Raw genomic sequence first — 19,754 nt, forward strand, 5'->3', positions numbered from 1 at the left:
AGCAGTTTAATATTTAAATTTATTACCTGAGAACTGCAATTAAACAATGAAAAGGAGCAGGATTGTGCAGCTACATAGTGGACATGGTACCAGGATCTAATGCAGAAATATAATGGTACACAAGTCCACATCCCAATTCTCCAACCATGACGTTGTGTACAGTGACTGTTACTGTAGTTTCAAAGCAGCTGGTCATTGCACTCTTCTGTACTGTATATACAAAGCCTTCAGAGTACATGAACTGTCAACTGGTGCCAGTGGGTTAATGACTGAGCCCAGGCTCCAGCTGGTTAGCTCCCTCGTTCTCAGCTGCTATTTCTGCACTGCCGTAGGATGTAACAGCCTAGGCAATCCGACAACTTGCAAAGATGTTGGTGAAAATGTCACTGCAGAAAATGTTATGGGATTGTGATAGAAAGATTTATTCTCACGATTTCCTCGCCATCCTCAGGCATGCTCTCCTTTACTTCTTCCGTCTGGCAGACATGTCCTGGGGCTGCAGGCTGGTGCAGAGGGGGGTCTGCCCTGAGCCAGGCACTACAGCCCCTGCCGGCCTTTTCTGCCCCCTCTGTCCGAGCTTAGAGCCTGAGGTCACGGTCTAAGCTGCATAGGACTGTGGCTAAGATCACGGTCTAGACTGCACAGGTCTGTGGCTAAGATCACGGTCTAGTCTGAACAGGACTGCGCTTTAAGCTGCACAGGACTCACGTCACATTTAAAGCAAATTTAAAAATTTTACATTAAAAACACTTAAAATTGAATGTTTAAAAAGAGTATTGCTGCCTCTCCATTATCCAGGGATACATCCAATTGGTGCATTGTAGCAGGTGATTTCAATTTCACCCCCTTTAATCAGCTAGTATTTGAATGAATGAATGAATGAATGAATGAATGAATAAGTTTATTGGCCAAGTATTCACATACAAGGAATTTGCCTTGGTGCTCCGCCCACAAGCGACAACATGACATACAGTGACAGCTAGGAATGACACATAAAACATTAATAATAAAACATTATTGATTAAACATGTGGATGAAATAAAATACCAGAGCAAAAGGAGGCTACAGATTTTTGGTTATTGAGTAGAGCCACTACTCGTGGAAAAAAAGCTGTTTTTATGTCTGGCTGTGGCAGGTTTGACAGTCCGGAGACGCCTTCCAGAGGTAAGTGATTCAAAGAGGCTGTGGCCAGGGTGAGAGGGGTCAGAGATGATCTTACCCGTTAGCTTCCTGGCTCTTGCTGTGTACAGTTCATCAATGGAGGGAAGGTTGCAGCCAATACTTTCTCAGCAGATCGGACAATTTGCTGCAGCCTCCAGGTATCGTGCTTGGTGGCTGAGCCAAACCAGACCATGATGGAGAAGGTGAGGACAGATTCTACGATGGTTGTATAGAATTGGACCATCATTGCCTGTGGCAGATTGTGCTTCCTCAGCTGCCGCAGGAAGTACATCCTCTGTTGTGAATTTTTGACTGTGGAGTCGATGGTAGCCCCCTCACTTAAGGTCCTTGGAGATGATGGTTTCCAGGAACTTAAAAGACTCCACAGATGTGACTGTGGTGTTGTTGATGGTGAGCGGGGTGAGGGGAGGGGAAGCTCCCCTAAAGTCTACAATCAATTGAACTGTCTTAAGAGCATTGAGCTCCAGGTTGTTGCGATGGCACCAGGACGCCAGCTGTGACACTTCCTGTCCATAGGCAGATTACTCCCCATCCTGGATCAGTCCAATCAGGGTTGTGTCGTCCGCAAACTTGAGAAGCTTGACAGAGGAGTCCGTGGAGGTGCAGTCATTGGTGTAGAGAGAGTAGAGGAGAGGGGCTCCTATGCTGAGCGTTTGCGGGTCCAAGATGTGCTTTCCCAACCTCACATGCTGCTTCCTGTCTGTCAGGAAGCTGGTGATCCACCGACAGAGAGGTTCAGGCACAGTCAACTTGGAAAGTTTGGAGTGTAGTAGCTCTGGCACAATGGTGTTGAATGCAGAGCTAAAATCAACAAACAAAATCCTCGCATAGGTCCCCTGGTGGTCAAGGTGCTGGAGGATGAAGTGCAGGCCCGCATTGACTGCATCATCCACAGATCTATTGGCCTGATATGCAAACTGCAGAGGGTCCAGCTCTGTTATATTTTTCAGCTTAGCCAGCACAAACCTTTCAAGGGTCTTCATGACTACAGAGGTCAGTGCGACAGGCCTGTAGTCATTAAGACCAGTAATCCTTGCCAAAATCTAAATATTTACAATATATTTGTGTATAACTGTGTGAAGCATGCCGCCAAATGTTTAAACCTCAGCTTCTGCAAATCAAAAAGTAGGAAGTAACTGGACACGGCAAGCGTCCGCATTATCCATTGCTGCAAGGAATGAGTAGAGTGAAATGGTTTTAAATGTTCTGGATCAGCTGCTGCATAGTTACTCCTGTGTGTGTTCAATGGACTCTGAGCATGGGATGAGAGACATGTTTAAAAGGCAGTCCCCACACTACAAAGGCAGTCCCCACCCTAGGCATTCAAGGAATGGTGTGAATTGCGACCATCAATACCCTGAAATGTGCACACATAACTGTGGTGTGTAGGTTGGGAGCAACCTCCACCAACCAGTGTCTTCAGAATAGCCAGGGACCTCTGACATGGGAGCAATGGCTGGAGGCAGGCAGCAGACTACTAGTTTCTCACTGGTGACTGTCGCTCACACAGTGACGTTGAGGGCAGAGTTGTGGGCAGTGACGTCCTGCACATTTGTTCATCTCCTGATGCCATGTGTCTAACTGCGGTGGGGCAGCTCCAGTGGGTAGACAACCAATGTTGCTGAGCACGTCTTCTCACCCAGAGCGTTCAATGCTTTGCATGTGTAATAGCCAGAGTCTTCCTGAGTAACGTTAGTGATGATCAGCGAGCAGCTCCCGTCCTCCTGATAGTCTATTTGATAGTGGGAGGACTCAGTCAGTGCGTCACCATTCTTGTACCAGACCACTTCAGGGTCAGGGTAACCTGAATCAGGACAGAAACAGGCACAGGATGACCATTTCCACAACCTTACATATGGGTTAATTTTCAACAAGTGATCACAACAAAACCTCCACAAAAATATTTCTGCTTCTCCCAAGCCCTACTTTTCCACGTGAATATAACCGAAACATAATTAAAACCCAAGAAACTGCAGGTTCTGAAAATCTGAAGTACAAGGAAAATGCTGGGAACCCAGCAAGTTTTGCAACAAAGCAGATATGTAAGTGATATTTTTAAAGACTTTTGGATGTGCATATAGATATGCAGGGAAGGTTATGTGCAGGTAGATAAGTGATGGTTTAGGCACCATGTTTGGCACAGACATTGTGGGCTTAAAGGCCTGTTATTGTGTAAGAAGGAACTGAGGATACTGGAGGAATACTGAAGGTAGGCACAAAATGCTGAAGCAAAGGGCCTGTCCCACTTTCACGACCTCTGCCGAGTTTGCCCTTGACTCATACTCGCAGCATGGTCCTAGGAGGTCGTTGGTAGGTTGTAGCAGGCCATGATGCTAGTCGTAGGTACTCGTGGCAGCAAGTAGGTCGGGGTGTTTTTTCTAGCCTGATGAAAAATGTCCACGAGTAAAAAGGGTCGTGAATTAGGTCGTGAAAGTGGGACAGGCCCTTTACTCGGTGGTACAGACAGCATCTCTGGAGAGAAGGAATGGGTAACGTTTCATTCCTCAGTCTGAGTCTGAAGAAGGGCCTGTTATTATGCTGAACTGTTGTCTATATTCTATCTGTGGAAAGAGAAACAGTTAATATTTGGGGGCTGCAAGATATAATTAAACCAAATTGGTTCATTGCCAAGAGTATCGAAGGAAAGTAATAATATGCGACAGAAGGGATAAGGAGAGAATGTTGGGTACACAATATGCTCATGTCTTAATGAAACATCCCACAGGATTGCACCAACTGATTATTCAGGAAACCCTTGCAGTTGTGTACAAGTAAATGGGGCAGTCATTGTGCCCACAGCAAAGGCCTTCCCTGCTAATGATAATGAGAGCTTTCACTTATACTGGCGCCAGAACAGAATGATATTCATCTGGGAAATCCCCCATTGCTCCCCTGCAATATCTGCTCTAGTTCAGGAACAAGAAGTAATGGGAATAATAGAACAAAAACATTATTCCATTGTGTTTTGCTTTAAATCAACAGTTATTTAGTCAGTCATATAGCATGGAAACAAGACCTAAGGCCCAACTTGGTGGCGGGGGGTGCCAGCAAAGGTTGCCACGCCAACAGTCTGACTGTCCCTTCCTTCTTTGGTGTTTTATAGTATGTGTTAAATGTATGTTTTAGTGTTCTTTAGCTTGTTTTATGTGGGGGTTGGGGGAAACTTTGTTTTAATCTCTTACCTTGACAGAGATAAGATTTTTTAATATATCGTATCTCCGTCTGCACTGCGGCCTAACATCGTGGAGTTGGCGGCCTCTGCTGGAGACCGGCTTCGGGAGCTCCAATTGCCTGTGGGACTTACCATCGTGGAGCTGGCGATCCAACTGATAATATTGGCCATTTTAGTGTCTGACAAAATGGAGGACTTCTGTCTTTGTAAAACCTGCCTGGCATCTTTTTCCAAAGGCTGCAAAGACCAAGAGGTTCATGGCTCCAGAATGTCTGGGTCCTGGGAGGAAGCTAAGTACAGGGTGATGTCCAAATGTCCCCTCAATTGTTAATATGTATGAGGGTTGTGCAGAAGGAGCTGAGCCCTGCTTCAAATGCATGATCAGGATTGGTTGGGGAATGGTATGTTATAATACCACTATGAACTATGTTACATGGTCTTTGAACGTTATCTTGTGATTCCCCCCCCCCCCCCCCCCCATGCATTTCGCTCCATGGGTCCGATTCAGTATATAAGAGGGGAGAGCACATGAGTCTGTGTCGATCTTCTGGGGGAGCACTTGAGACCGTGCTGACCTGCTGGAGGTGTCTAGCTGAAGGGCTTGGACGAGTAGAGACAAGGATCGGACCCGCGGTGTTGGTTAGGTGTCGTATAGGGTAGTGTTATTGTGATTGGAGAATAAAGTTAGTTGAATCCAGTGCTTGACTCAGTGTTTTACTGAACCAGACTAACGGGGTGAGAATAGGAGCAGAATTGCATTGGGGGCTCATCCAGGATCTCAACGGAGTGCCAAACATAAATTTGCGGTCAGGGAATTGAGTTGTTCCAGATTGCGAGAGGAAAAATCGGCGCCACGGTGCGGTTTTCGCATAAGTTTTCCCCGCTTCGCTGATCGGGACGAATCGATCATTCGCGTACTTGTGTTTGGACTCCTGACGAGATCAGAGAATTATTAGTCTGGCAAGCACTGAGAGTGAGAGTTAGAGTCCTTGCCTAGGGTGTATGGTGGGGGTTAGGCTCACAAGGCTTTTCTCTAGTGGGTAATTTCCCCACCCCTTAGTTAGTCAACAGCTGTTGCGGACGGGTACCATTGAGTTGGCCTGACACCAAAGAGAGATTTCAAGGGTTGGAGTCCCCGCTCAGACTGGGATACCAGAATTGGGTACGGGGTATCTTAAGAGACAGGGCTGAGTAGGAGACAGTGCTAAGAGAGTAAGTATTGTGTCAGTGCTGAGGGTGCAATTGGAAGGACACTTTAGAAATCGGCATCGAAAGCCAGTGCGAAGCGGAGACGTGCTGAAGCCCAGTACTTAGCAGGTTGAAGGAAAAGCCTAGGGTGTTGGAGTCCCCGCCTGTGTGAGTTGTATAAAAACTTTGGATAAGTTTAAGAACTTCGGAACATTACTGGGAACTCAGTGTCGGCGTATAATTGGCTGAAAATACTTCCAAGCAACACGGAGAGGGGAATTGGGAGACGCGTCTATTATTATTCGGATTAGTGGGAAAGGAATTATAATAGTGGGAAAGGTATTTACGGGGGTATAAAGGTCTAAAGTTTTTGATCCAAATTTTACCAAAGTCAGAGCCTCATATTGAAGGACTGGCTATTGTATACCGATCCTTTATTGATCTATTCCGGGCTTTCATATTGCGGGCACTGGCTACTGTATATTAATAAGGGTGTATATATTAGATCGTTTGAATTTGAAATTGTCTAAATATTATAGTGTAAACTGTGTCTAATATTGCCTTTATTGTGCTTTATTGTGTATTGCCGTTAATTTAGAGTTGTTTGAGTGCTAGAGACTACTGTTGTAATAGTAGTTTGAATCGTGACTGTATATTAATATAGTGTGATTAAGACTATTGTTGTAATTGGAGTCCGAATCGTGGCTGCGCAGTCAAGGGAGCATATCCTTCGGTTCCAGGGACGAATAACCCGTTAGTGGAAAATAACTTGGAAGAGGGAAAAGTACCTGTTAGTGGAAAAAGTACCTTGAAGGGAAGTGTCCCGTCAAGTTTATATTGGGAGAGGAATGAGTAGCGGTCAGCGGATAAGTACCTTGATGGGAAAAATGCCACCAAGTGAAAAAGTACTTTGAAGGGAAAGTCTTTTCTACCCATGGGAGGGTTTCTTTGACTGACACCAGCACGATTTGAGTAATTTAAAAATATTGTGATTTATTTCTGAACTGTACTGTTAACAAATGTGTTATTAGACGAATGTTTGTGTTCTATATTGCGGTGTGTTTTTGCATGATAGTGATAAGTAGTATAATTTTGTGTTGGAGTACAATTTTGCTTGTGTGTTATGAGCTCACCTGTCTTTGTCTTGATTGAAGTGTTTTGAGTGTAGGAGATTTGCTGCTGAAGTGTGTTTGATTGTTCCGTTGCACCTTAGATTAAAGCACCTTAGATCGTTTGCCGATTTAAGATTGTCCACAGACTTTGAAATTATTTACAGGATTGAAAGCTTGTATGAATTTTTGTGCGTGAGATTGCGTGAGGAATTTTTGGGGTACCTGGCTTGAAAGGAGAGACCAATTGTATTGAAAGGTTAGATTTATTGTGTGCTGATTGTGTGAGAGACTTGCTGGCGCGTTGAAAAACATTTGCCCGTTGTTTGGGAGCGAACTTGTTAAGTCTCAGGAAGTTGCGAGTGAAGTGTGAATCGTTTGAGATATTCTGTCTATTGTTGGTCACAATGGGAAACCAAATTGAACGAGATACGATGGAGGATCCAGAAAGTCCGTTACAATTAGTATGCAGCGAGTTCCCGCAGAAATCAGAGAGATTAAAGTATATTTCAGGAGCATTAAGTAAGAAATTAGGAGTTGATTTGTGGCCCGAAGGAGCGGTTGGAACATTGAAGGGAGTGAGATACATAGAGAAGATTATTAAGCACAGTAACAGTGATGCAGCAAAGGAACTGATTGGATTATGGAGACAGTATTATGAAGAAGAAAAAGGACGTAAAAAGGCTGCAGTTGGAGGCAGCTTTGTGCAGAAGGAGGCAGCTTTGAAGCTTGGAATGGAGTTAAATGATAATGAAGGAGACAGACCTCCAGATACCTTGAGGAAGGAATGTGGATGTATTAAGGAACATAAGGAACGGGAGAAAAAGAACAATCCTGAAGGGAAACTGGCATTTGTAGATTTAAAGTTCAGGGACCCGTTGATTGGCTTTGGCTTTGAAGGGGGAGACAATGAAGATTGGGAAAGCATTAAAATTGGGAAAAGTTTGCAGCCTCCAACTTATTCCTCTTGCGTTCCCCAAATGACATTATCAGCTTAAAACTGAACTACTAGCTCTGGACAGGCTTTTTAAACAGTGTGGTGAGTGCCTGGAATACACTGGGGATGGGGTGGGGGGGGTGGGGGGTGAAGGTAGAGATGATAGAGGTATTTAAGAGGCTTTTGGACAGGCATATGCACATGCAGGGAATGGAGAGATATGGATTATGTGCAGGTAGATAAGAGTTAATCTCAGCACCTTGTTCGGCACAGACATTGTGGGCCGAAGGGTCTGCTCTCGTCCTGTATTGTTCTATGTTGCCAATGGGAATTTCCTAATCACTGAATATTTTGTTGCCTTCGAGGAAGGATGTGGCGCTATGGAGAGGGTGCAGAGCGGTTTACAAGGATGCTGCCTGGATTACAGGGTATGAGCTTTAAGGAGAGGTTGGATAAACATGGATTGTTTTCTCAGGAGCATCATGGGATGAGGGGAGACGTGATAGAAGGTTGTAAAGTTATGAGATGCATAGAAAGTGTAGTCATAACCTTCTTCCCAGGGTGGAATTATCAAATGAGCATAACTTTGTCAGAGGGGGAAAGTTTAAAGGAGAAGCACAAAGCAAGCTTTTTTACACAAAGACCAGTAAAGGGCCTGTACCACGGCAATTTTTTTGGCGACTACCGGCGACATATGAGTGTCGCCAAAAGATTTTGAACGTATTTAAATCCAGCGGCGCCAAAAGAAATGTTGCGACACTTGGAAAAACACCACACGTAATACGTCATCACGCCGCGTCACGGCGCATCAGCCGCGAGTTTTTCAGTGACATGATACATCAGTCAATGATGCCGGCAGTCACCGAAAAAAATCGCCATGTGGGACAGGCCCTTTAGTGTCTGGAACGTACTTCCAGCAATGATGGTAGTGGCAGGTACATTAGAGCAGGTATGATAGCAGCGTATAAGAGGCTTTTAGATGAGTACATGGATATGCAGGGAATGTAGTAATATGGGTCACATGCAGGCAAAGGTGATTAGTTTATCTTAGCATCATGTGCGGCACAGACATTGTGGGCTGAAGGGCCTGTTCCTGTGTTATACTGTTCTTGTTCTACAAGGACATAGAACATCCTTCCTCTTCTTCCCGATGTCGTTTTTGCCCACATGCACAACTGCTCACCTTCCCTCTCGAGGATGTTCTGAAGTCGGTCTGAGACATCTTGGACCCTGGCACCAGGGAGGCAACACACCATCCCCGAGTCTCCCCTGCCACCACAGTATCTCCTGTCCACATCTCGGACAGTGGAATCACCCACCACTATGGTATTGCCCGACGTCGGTCTTGCCGGTTGAGTCTCATCGCTAGGATTGGAGCCACCGACCTGTCAGTCGCTCAGACTGGAAGTGTCGTCTGCCCCGACAGCTTCCAAGAGGGCGTATCTGTTTGCAAGAGGAACTTCCACCGAGGTCTCCTGTACCCGCTTCATCCTCTTTCTTTCCGTCCCTACCCGTCGCACCTCCTGCACTGTTGGAGTGACAAACTGACTGAAATCTTTCCCCTCTAACTTTACACCTATGCCCTATAATTCTAAAATCCCCTATCCTGAGGAAATGATTGTAGCTATTCACATGATCTATGAATCTCATAACTTTATAAACTGCTATAAGGTCACCACCCCTCAGCCTCCCATGCACTAGGGGGAAAAGGTCCCATCCTATCAAATCTCTCTTGTAACTCAAACCCTCCACACCTGGCAACATCTTTGTAAATCTTTTTTGCAGGCTTTCACTTGATTTACATCCTTCCTGTAGCAGGGTGACCAGAACTGTACATAGTTTTCCAATGTGTCCTGAGCAACATCTTAATCAACAACTGCAATAAATCAGGCAATATTCCCATAAGCTGTGCAACCACCAACCTATGATGATTTTGCGTCCTTAAGTTTTGATGAATTTTAAATGCTGTTTAACAGCCTGGAGAAGTAAGTAGCAATTACAGTGTAGAGTTTCAAATGCTATTATCTCGTCGGGCATCAAGATGGTTTAAAGCATTTACAGCATCGCCAGATCATGAAGGAACAGTACGAATACAATCTGTGCAACTGTAATGTGCAAAACATCTTTGAACTTTAAAAGAATGCACTGTGGTCACTGAAGCCTCATTTTGCAGAATACAAAGCCAGAGACCGGGTTTGATCCTGACTACGGGTGCTGCCTGTACGGAGTTTGTACGTTCTCCTCATGATCTGCGTGGGTTTTGTCCGGGATCTCCGGGTTTCTCCCACAGTCCATAAATGTACAGGTTAATTAAAAAGTGTAGGTTAATTAGCTTGATATAATTGTAAATTGTCCCTAGTGTGTGTAGGATAGTGTTGGTGTGTGGGGATCGCTGGTCGGCACAGATTCGATGGGCCGAAGGGCGTGTTTCCGTAATGTATCTCTGGTACCTGCTCTGGATATCAACATAATAAGAAGGACCTTGTCTCCAATGAGGAGTGAGTGATAGTTTGAGAGGAGCTCACCTTCAACGTGACAGTGCAGGCAGCATGCACTGCTTTCCAGCTCCTCCACATCCTGCAAGCTCTTACTGAACAATGGTGTCCTCTGGATCTGCTCATCCTTGAGAGAGAGCTCCTCCTGGTGCTGGGTCAGACTCAACACTGGGATAGAATAAAGGACGGACATTACATGGGATCTCGTGTACAACCACATCCAGCAATCATATTGATCACATCGATCCTGGGAAGTGGGTAGATACCTTTACTTTCATTGTTTTTCAGCACATCACCCTTGGTCAGGGACAAACAGTAACAATGATAAAGGAACACATCAGGAGGAACCTAGATTTGTTGGACCCCCAGCAATGGCCTGGGAGATCTTTGCACATGGTCACAGAATCATACAGCACAGAAACAAGCCCTTCAGCCCATCATAAGGTCATGTGATTTGAGCAGTATTGGGCCATTCGGCCCATCAAGTCTACTCCGCCATTCAATCATGGCTGATCTATCTCTTCCTCCTAACCCCATTCTCCTGCCTTTTCCCAATAACCCGACACCAATACTAAACATGAATCTACCTTTCTCTGCCAAATATATCCATTGATGGCCTCCATAGCCTTCTGTGGTAATCCCACGCTGACCGTTTTACCCATCTACACTGAATTCATTTTCCTATCCTAGTGCTTTGCTTGTTTGTGATATCCTTACCATGGGAAATTCATGTTGACTCACATATGTTTATACACTTTCATCAGGTCATCCATCACTGCACAAAAACAAGACCAGCCTATCCCAATTTTGTCCAGAACTGTCCTCCAAACAGGTACGACCCTGTGTTCATAAGTTATAGGAACAGAATTAGGCCATTTGGCCAATCGTCTACTCCACTATTCAATCAAGTCTGATCTATCTTTCCCTCTCAACCCCATTCTCCTGCCTTCTCCCCATAACCCTCGACACCCCTATTAATCCAGAAGTTTAAGCGTCTCCTCTGCACCCTCTCCAATACAGCTACTTCCTTCCTGTAGTGTGGCCACCAGAACTGCATTCAGTTCTGTTTCAGTGTTCCATGTCTGGGTGCTCCACAGCTAAAATCTTTCACAATTGAGAGACTTGTCACCATTGGGCATCTAGTCATATTTTCTGCACAATGCATCGCAGACAATTATTATGGGTAAAGAGAAGCATTGCTTTTGTGGAGAAATAAAAAAATGCAGATGCTGGAATCTTGAGCAAAACTTGAGTGCACTGGGGGAAGTCAGCGGGTCAGGTAGCATGTGTGGAGGGAATGGACATACGGTCAGGCAGGAGGGCAGCAGGAACCAGACAAGGGGAGCAAGTGCTCTAGTGGACTCTACAGCTCACACCAGAGCTGTGGTCAGGTCACTCGCTGTTTGTATACCAGCCATGAATTATAATTGGAGATACATAAGAATATACAAATTAGGAGCAAGTGATAGCCATTATCTTTGGTAAGTCAGAAGCAAATAATGTAGTTGGTGCTTCAATTTTAACATCAGAGTTATCTGTAAGAAGGTTGGCTTCGTTTAGGGACAAACCTTCATGAACAGGGAAATGGCTACTCAGATACAGCGCATCGTTCATCGTGTATGATGACAAGTTATCAGTGACTTCTCATTGCAAGCAAAAATTGATGGGCTGATTTCTCACAATTAATTTTTCTATTTATCTAAAATAGGGCGGCATGGAGACACAGCGGCAGACCCACTGCCTTATAGCACCAGAGACCCAGGTTCGATCCTGACTATGGGTGCTTGTCTGTATACAGTTTGTACATTCTCCCTGTGACCTGCATGGGTTTTCTCCGAGATCTTCGGTTTTCTCCCACACTTCAAAGATGTACAGGTTTGTAGGTTAATTGACTTGGTGTAGATGTAAGTTGTCCCTAGTGTGTGTAGGATAGTGCTGGTATGCGGGGATCGCTTAGTCGGTGCGGACTCGATGGGCCGAAGGGCCTGTTTCCATGCTGTAGCTCTCAACTAAACTGCTTGTTGAGGTAAGATCATCGTTCAAAGGGGAATGGACAATAAGGATAAAGAACAAAGAGGGAGCAATGCCACAATATTACTGAATTAATGACAGATATTTCTTTGAACTGAAACACATTGGGTTACCGGATTTGTCCTGAGGTTCGAGCACAGATTCTGATTCATCCTGCTTGCTTAACGGCAAAGCCAATCTTTTGAGGGCGAGAAGTGCCTTTCCTGCTTTCTGCAATTAAAAAATAAACAGGCGTTGCTTTAAAGCTCACTCCAAAATATCACACTTTCTCTCCAAAACCACTCCCTGATGACGGCTGTGGAAGGTGAAGGGTGACGTCGGTGGCTGTGACAATGGTGAATACACCTCCTCACAGAGTACCTATGATCCCTCAAGTCCGACGATCGGCTGGCGAAGTGGGACACAGTGACCTCGGCACAGCGAGGCTGCAGGTCGATGGCTGGAGGTGACGCACAGCATGGTCGCTGATCGGAGGCCGCCGCGGGAGGCCCAACAGCAGCCGGGAGAGCGAGCAGATTGTGCGCAGCCTGCGGCAGCTGCACCGGGCCTATGGCATCACGCTGGGCCAAGCCAACCTTTACTTCATCCGTCGCAGTGCCGCCAGGACACCGGGCCTTAACATGGTAAAGTAAGAACTTGCCCACCCGGGCAAGACCAGACTTTTCACAGACTTGGAAGTTGCAAGGTGCAAATCTCTGCGTGATGTACTGGAAGAGGATCTACTGTATAAAAGTATGGTATGATTTGACAGGAGAACGTGCAGAACAAGCATTTACGACAAATCTGTACACGTGACAATATATAAACCAAATCAAACCAGAGTAAAAGATCAAGTTCAAGTTCAACTTTATTTGTCACCTGAGAGGATAAAGTGCATAAAATGCATTGTGGCAGAGAAGGAATTTTTTTGAACTTCCTGGTTATAGCTCATTTTCAGGACAAAAAATTACCCCCCTTCTACTCAGTCAAAACTCTTCTAACTTTGAACACCTCCATTCAATAAAAGTAGAAAAACAGGTACATATTCTTACAAAATCAAGAAAGCAGCTGATATGTTAAGAAATACTCAGATCAAATGCAAAGGCATTTGAAGATGAGAGGAGACCATCAGAGACTTGGATTTCACTGGGGGCTCTGCTGAACCTTCTTTGGAAGCCAGCCTGAGATATTGGGCACTGACTCCTGTCATCTGGTCCTGGCATTGCCTTCAAAAGGGAAAATCAGGACAATGCCTGGGAAAAAAACTAGACCTCCATTTGCAATTTCCATTTAACTCGCATTCCTTTTTGGTAACCTACCCCACATTTCTTTCAACCTTCAAACTGACGAGATTCCCCCACAACCTTTGTGAGGGGGATATAATTTCCAGTGGGTGGCAAAGTGGCACATACATAGATAGCACTGCTCTTACAGCTCTAGTGAACCAGATGTGAGCCTGACCCTGGAAGGGTCTTGTGTCATGGTGCCATCGACCAGTTGCCAAGTTACCCTCAGCTGGAAGGGAAGCGACCTCTCGTTTACATGGTGAGCTGCTTACCCGCCACTTCTGCCTGGCTAAGAATTGCTTCATTCTGTCCTTTGACAGCATCTTGGCTGAACTCTTTTCTCTGCTCTGAAGCCATGGATGATGCAGGCAGTCCTCGCATGCTAAACGCTTCCTAAACACAGAGCAATGTTAAATGGCCACAAAGTTAAAAATACCAAGCACAGGACAAATATCACAGAAATGTAGGGAAATGTAATAGCTTTTAAGGTACAGGAAACCAAATACTCCTTTAGTCCAACTGAATCTCTTTGATGCAGTGGCCATACATGATTTAAATCACTGAATAGCCAGTTTGATTTGGATCATGATCGTGTAAACATGAGAAAGGCTAGGAAGTCGCGATATGCAGCGTGAGATTTGTGAAGCATGCTGTGGATTCAATGAGCAGAATCCCATCTCTATCAGAATCTTGGTCATAGTAAGTGTGGGACACACTCTCTGTCTCCCCGACCAACAAAGAGACACAGGAGTTCACACCACTTCACAAATATGACCATGAACAGCAGCCGATGATGATGATGGTATTTTATTGTCACATGGTCCAACAAGGTTTCTCTGGAAGGTTAGATCGCATGGGATCCAAGGAGAGATAGCTGAATGGATACAAAATTGGCTTCATGGAAGGAAGCAGAGTGTGATGGTGTAAGGTTGCTTCTCGGACTGGAGGCCTGTGACTAGTGGGTGTGCCTCAGGGTTTGGTGCTGGGCCCATTACTGTTTGTCATTACATCAATGATTTGGATGAGAACATACATGGCACAATTAACAAATTTGCTGATGATACAAAGGTGGGCGGTTTTGCAGATAGTGAAGGTTGTGAAAAATTACGGCAGGATCTTGATCGATTGGCCAGGTGGGCTACGGAATTGTTGTTGGTCGCTGGGGGCGCTGCGAGACGGCTGCCCAGCCAGCAGCCTGTTCTTCATTTCTACTTTTTGGGGGGGGGTTTTAGTGTGTCCAAATGTGTGTTTTAATGTCGCTTGGTGGGTCTTGTGTGGGGGTGGGGAAAGGGGGGGAACCACTTTCGGTCACCTCCTCCACGGAGAGGCGACTTTTTCCATGTCGCCTCCCTCGCAGCCTAACACCATGGATTGGTGCGGCCTTTCTCAGAGTCGGGCCCTGAGCTTCAGCAGCTGGAGCAGCGTGGACTTTTTTCATCGGGTAATGGGGCAAACCCATGCCGGGGTCGCCAGAAGGCAGTGCTCTGATCGATGGCCCGCGGACTGTTACAGCCTGAAGTCTGTGGAACTTCTAGCCACGTGCGCGGCGTCCAGAGCCTGGGATCCCTCGTTGGGGATCCCCGGAGGAGAAGAGCTCCGACCGCCGGCCCGCAGCCTACAACATCCTGAAGCCGCGGTCTGTGGAATTTCTATCTGCGGGAGGGGCATGGACCTACCATCCGGAGCGGGATCCCTCGCCGGGGATCGCTGGAGAAGAGCTCCGACCGCCGGCCTGCGGCCTACAACATCCTGAAGCTGCGGTCTCCGGTAGGGGAGCACCGATTCAGGACTTATCTTCCAGACGAGAGTGCCTGTACATCTGGCCCCTTGCTGCGGCGACTGCAGAGGTTTATGGCCCCGACCACGGGGGAACAATGAAGAATGCTGTGGTGGATGTTTGTGTTAAATTTTTTATTGTGTATTGTGTGTTCTTTCTGATTGTACCGCTGCTGGCAAGCTCGTTTCGCTGCATTTTATTGTGTATGTGATGAAAGAATCTGATTGATTGATTGATTGGAATTTAATACAGAGAAATGTCAGGTGTTACATTTAGGGAAGTCTATCATGGGCAGGACCTATACAGTGAATGGGTAGTGTTGTAAAGCAGAGGGATCTAGGAGTACAGGTGCATGGTTCCTTGAAGGTCGAGTTGCAAGTAGATAGGGTGGTCAAAAAGGCGTTTGGCACATTGGCTTTCATCAGTCAGAGTATTGCGTATAGAAGTTGGGAGGTCATGTTGCAGGTGTATAAGACGTTGGTGAGGCCGCATATAGAATATTGTGTTCTGTTCTGGGCACTTTGTTATAGGAAAGATATTGCCAAGCTGGAAAGGGTACAGAGAAGATTTACAAGGATGTTGCCAGGACTAGAGGATCTGAGTTATAGGGAGAGGTTGAGTCTCTAATCCAGGAGGCTGAGGGGTGATCTTAGTGAGGGGTATAAAATCAAGAGAAGAATAGTTCGGTGGGATGCAGAGTCTCTTGCCCAAAGTAGGGGAATCGAGGACCAGAGGACATAGGTTCACGATGAAGGGGAAAAGATTTAATAGGAATCTGAGGGGTAACTTTTTCACACAAATGGTGGTGGGAGTATGGAACAAGCTGCCAGAGGATGTAGTTGAGGCAGCGACTACCCCAACATATAAGAAACAGTTTGAGAGGTACATGGATAGGACAGGTTTGAAGGGACATGGACTAAACGCAGGCAGGAGGAACTACTGTAGCTGGGAGATGTTGACCAGTGCGGGCAAGTTGGGCCAAAAGGCCTGTTTTTACATAGTTTCACACTGTGTTACTCTGTGACTCTATGTACTCAGATCCAGTGAAATGCTTTGTATTTGCAGACAAAGTGCACCAGAGTCGCCACAAAGATACAAAGAGTACATCCCATCTTGCTCCCCCCCCCCCCCTCCCCTCCCCACTCCTTGCCCCGGTTCCCCTTTGTTCCTGGCAACCCCATACACTGTGTCCAGTTTGTTCACCTGGTTAACAGCTGCCGCAGAAATTCTGCTCTAAGTAAAATACCAATGGTTTACCTTTGTCTGCAAACATCTCCCCCCGGGTACACAGGATATTGCTGGAGGAACAAGGATGTACCTAGCCATGAAACAGGATTCAGGAAATTACAAACTGAGTGTAGAGCTACAAAGGAACGTTCCTTACCTCATATCCTTCAGCAGCAAATGGCTGATAAAATGCTTTGCCTTTCCAGAGATCTCAGCGAATGCATCCTCATCAAACTCCCAGCAAACGGCAGTGACATTAGTCAGGGTGTCCGCATCACTGTCACCTTGGAATGGAGACAAGCCGCTCAGCCTGCAACGGGACAGGGTTCACAGTCAAAGCTCTGACACTCTGAGGTGTTTGCAACCACTGACATACTTCAGTCTGCAGCCAACGCTTAGTGTGGAAAACGTGACAGGGCAGAAACGCACTGTTTTTAGTTGTAGCTTTAGAGATACAGCATGGAAACAGGCTCTACGGGTGCTTTAGAGATAATTAGCTTTAGAGATACAGCACGGAAACAGGGTGTACAATGGGTGTACATTGTGTTCTGAACTAAAATCTGCGCCCTGCGTCATTAACAGAATCAATTTTGGGAGCAGGGTACAATGACTAGGTGCTACCTTATTTCTTTTTTAATGACATAATTGGAGACAGGATGGAAAAGGCCCTTTAGATCAACGGCCCATGGTGACCATCAGAACTGTGATACCAATCCTAGCTAAACCAACTTTCGTTCTCCCACATTCCGAACAACCGTCTCCAGATTCGACACGGTGAGCAATTTACAGCAGGGAATGAACTCTCAGACATAGTCACCTGAGATATGGAGGAAATGGGAGCACCTGGGGAAAGCTACATGGTCACAGGGAGAACACTCACATTCCTTTGACAGTGCCGGAGGTCAGGACTGAACCTGCTGGTGTGAGACAGTGACACCAGCTGCGACAGTGCCTCTTCTATTGCTTGAGGAGTGAATGGAGGCAGGACAATGCTCTACTTTTCTGCAAGACTGCCTTGGCGTGTTTTGCTAAGTGCCTCACAGAAGGAAACAAGACTTAGCACCTTACCCAAAATTCAGCACATTGGGATTGCAAAGGATAAATCAGGGAACATTTAGTGCTCAAAGGTGAGGGAGAAAATGAACAGTCAAGCTTTACAGCTGGGAGACAACGGCAATGATGATGGAACCCCAACATATCTAGGCAGTGGCGGACTGGGTCTAAAAATACTGGTTGCCAGGAGACAAAGGAGGCCCACCCACAACTACAATGCTATCATTTAACAGGGGCCCACTTGCTATCACTTCATCAGGGGCCCACTTGCCATCGGGCAAGCTGACACCCTGGCCAGTCCGCCACTGTATCTAGGTGTGGGGGCAAATTTGATATCATTGTGACAGCAATGCTTCTCCACCCACTCTCTATCTCCAGCCCACTATACTGCTCCTTCTTCCCAGGCTACAGTAAACGTGAGAATCAGGGATAGACACATACAGAGGGTCAGGCAACATCCTGGAGAAAAGGAATAGGTGACGATTCAGATAGAGATCCTTCTACACACTGATAGTCTGGGGAAAAGGAAACGTGATATAGAAGATGATACAGAGAAATATAGAACAAATGAATGAAAGATATGCAAAAAGTAAACGCAGGTGTCTGTGGTAGCCAGTCTGGGTTAAAATGTGATCATACAGCCAGGGAGTAGGAGGAATCACAGAGGGGGAGCAGCGAGAGAGGATGCTGCAGAACTCTCGTCAAGAGAGGAGCAGAGAGCAGTTTCTTCTCCAGAAGCAACACAGCTCACAAAACAATTATAAAATTCGTCGAATCCTCAACAAAAAGGTTCAAGGTTCAATTAAAACTTTTTTTTTATTTTTTATATCGCTAGATGGCATTGCAGCAGAGGAGCAAAATGTTCTAACCAAGAGTTAAAGACCAAGCATCCTTACAGCAGCTGTGATGGATCTTTCAGTCACACCTTGGGGAGCAGTTAGATTACTCAAACGTGGCCCCGCATTTACTCATGGACCTGCCACACCGAATGGCATCAGTTACCATTAGCAGAACCAAGTCCTAGTCCAGATTAAGTAGACAGATGGACAACAGGAGAATATGTAGCCCAAAACATAACTGAACAATGAAGAATGGTGCCAGCAGAGTGCAGGTTGTGAAAGGCTTGGATAGTGTGGATGTGGAATGGATGTTTCCACTAGTGGCAGAGTCTAGGATTAGGGGTCATAGCCACAGAATTAAAGGACGTTCTTTTAGGAAGGAGCTGAGAAGGAATTTCTATAGTCAGAGGGTGGTGAATCTGTGCAATTCTTTGCTACAGAAGGCTGTGAGGGCCAAGTCAGTGGACATTTATAACACAGAAATAGATATATTCTTGATTAGTACGGGTGTCAGAGGTTATGGGGAGAAGGCAGGAGAATGGGGTTAGGAGAGCGATAGATCAGCCATGATTCAATGGCGAAACTTGATGGGCCATATGGCTTAATTTTACTTCGGAGTCACGTGAGTGACTATGTGAAGAAGGGCCATCCGTCTGCGTGCACGTCATTACGTCTGAACGCAACGCGCACGACGGACTGGCAGAGGCACAACGTCCTCCCAGCCGTCGGGATGGGCAGGTAAGCAAAGTTGAATTACTTACCTGCGTTCTTTCGGGCTTGAAGCTTTTTGTAGTTTCAGAGACCAGATGTCAAGGAGACGGTCCGCGGGGAAGTCGGCTGCCGAAGACCGCAGCATTAGCGCCGGCAGCAGAATCGGCAGGAGACTTTGTGCAGGAGGAGGAGCTCCGTGGTGGTCCTGCGGGACGTAAAACCACCCGCAAGTCTTACAAACCCATTGACTCAGATGAGTCCGGGGAAGAGGGATACCCTCCCTCAACGGAGAGCGTCTGAGGACGACTCTCCCACATGGAGCAACTTATGGAGAAGTTGCTCCAACAATGATCTGCTCCAAAGGAGGGAGCTGTATCACCAGGGGCCTCTACAGCAGGCCGTGCCGGGAGCCTCACACATGGGGCAGCCCAATGTCTTCCCCATTGGAGGGGGAAGTACATATGGAAGAAACCACTCTGAATCAGAGTACAAAAGCACAGGGGGGGGGGGGGGGGGAACCTTCCCAGGGACAAGCAGAAGTAAGTAAGTAAGTAGGTTTACTTAAATAGCAGTTTAAGTCAACTCGCATGACACCAAAGTGCTTTACATAAAATGAATAATAAGCTTCCATACAAACGAAAGAAAAGAAGCACTTCTGGAATCATCCAGGTTCCACTGGGTGCTTCCCTGGATGGAGATCTAGCTAATTGACAGCCCGGGAATTATGGAGAACCCGCAGGCAGCGGCACCTGTTTCAGGGCTGCACAA

General features: G+C 46.2%; 1 protein-coding gene and 1 long non-coding RNA gene across 2 annotated transcripts in view; one reads left to right on the plus strand and one right to left on the minus strand.

Annotated features, from left to right (window-relative positions):
• Nucleotides 1-2,009: 2,009 nt before the first annotated feature.
• Nucleotides 2,010-19,754, minus strand: part of LOC116982116 (myosin light chain kinase, smooth muscle-like) — a 91,198-nt gene continuing 73,453 nt past the window's right edge. The window contains exons 9-13 of the mRNA XM_033035442.1: nucleotides 16,541-16,693; nucleotides 13,652-13,772; nucleotides 12,228-12,324; nucleotides 10,114-10,251; nucleotides 2,010-2,986 (exon numbers count right to left, since the gene is read on the minus strand). Coding sequence (XP_032891333.1) covers nucleotides 2,760-2,986; nucleotides 10,114-10,251; nucleotides 12,228-12,324; nucleotides 13,652-13,772; nucleotides 16,541-16,693 — 736 coding nt within the window. The 3' untranslated portion in view covers nucleotides 2,010-2,759. The remainder of the gene's footprint in view (nucleotides 2,987-10,113; nucleotides 10,252-12,227; nucleotides 12,325-13,651; nucleotides 13,773-16,540; nucleotides 16,694-19,754) is intronic.
• LOC116982117 lies at nucleotides 3,238-8,604 on the plus strand. Its single transcript, XR_004414353.1, has 3 exons — nucleotides 3,238-3,253; nucleotides 5,669-5,671; nucleotides 8,573-8,604. It is a non-coding gene; the product is annotated as an uncharacterized LOC116982117 (long non-coding RNA).

The sequence above is a fragment of the Amblyraja radiata genome, chromosome 16 (assembly GCF_010909765.2).
Source record: "Amblyraja radiata isolate CabotCenter1 chromosome 16, sAmbRad1.1.pri, whole genome shotgun sequence".
In the NCBI taxonomy this organism is placed as follows: Eukaryota; Metazoa; Chordata; class Chondrichthyes; order Rajiformes; family Rajidae; genus Amblyraja; species Amblyraja radiata.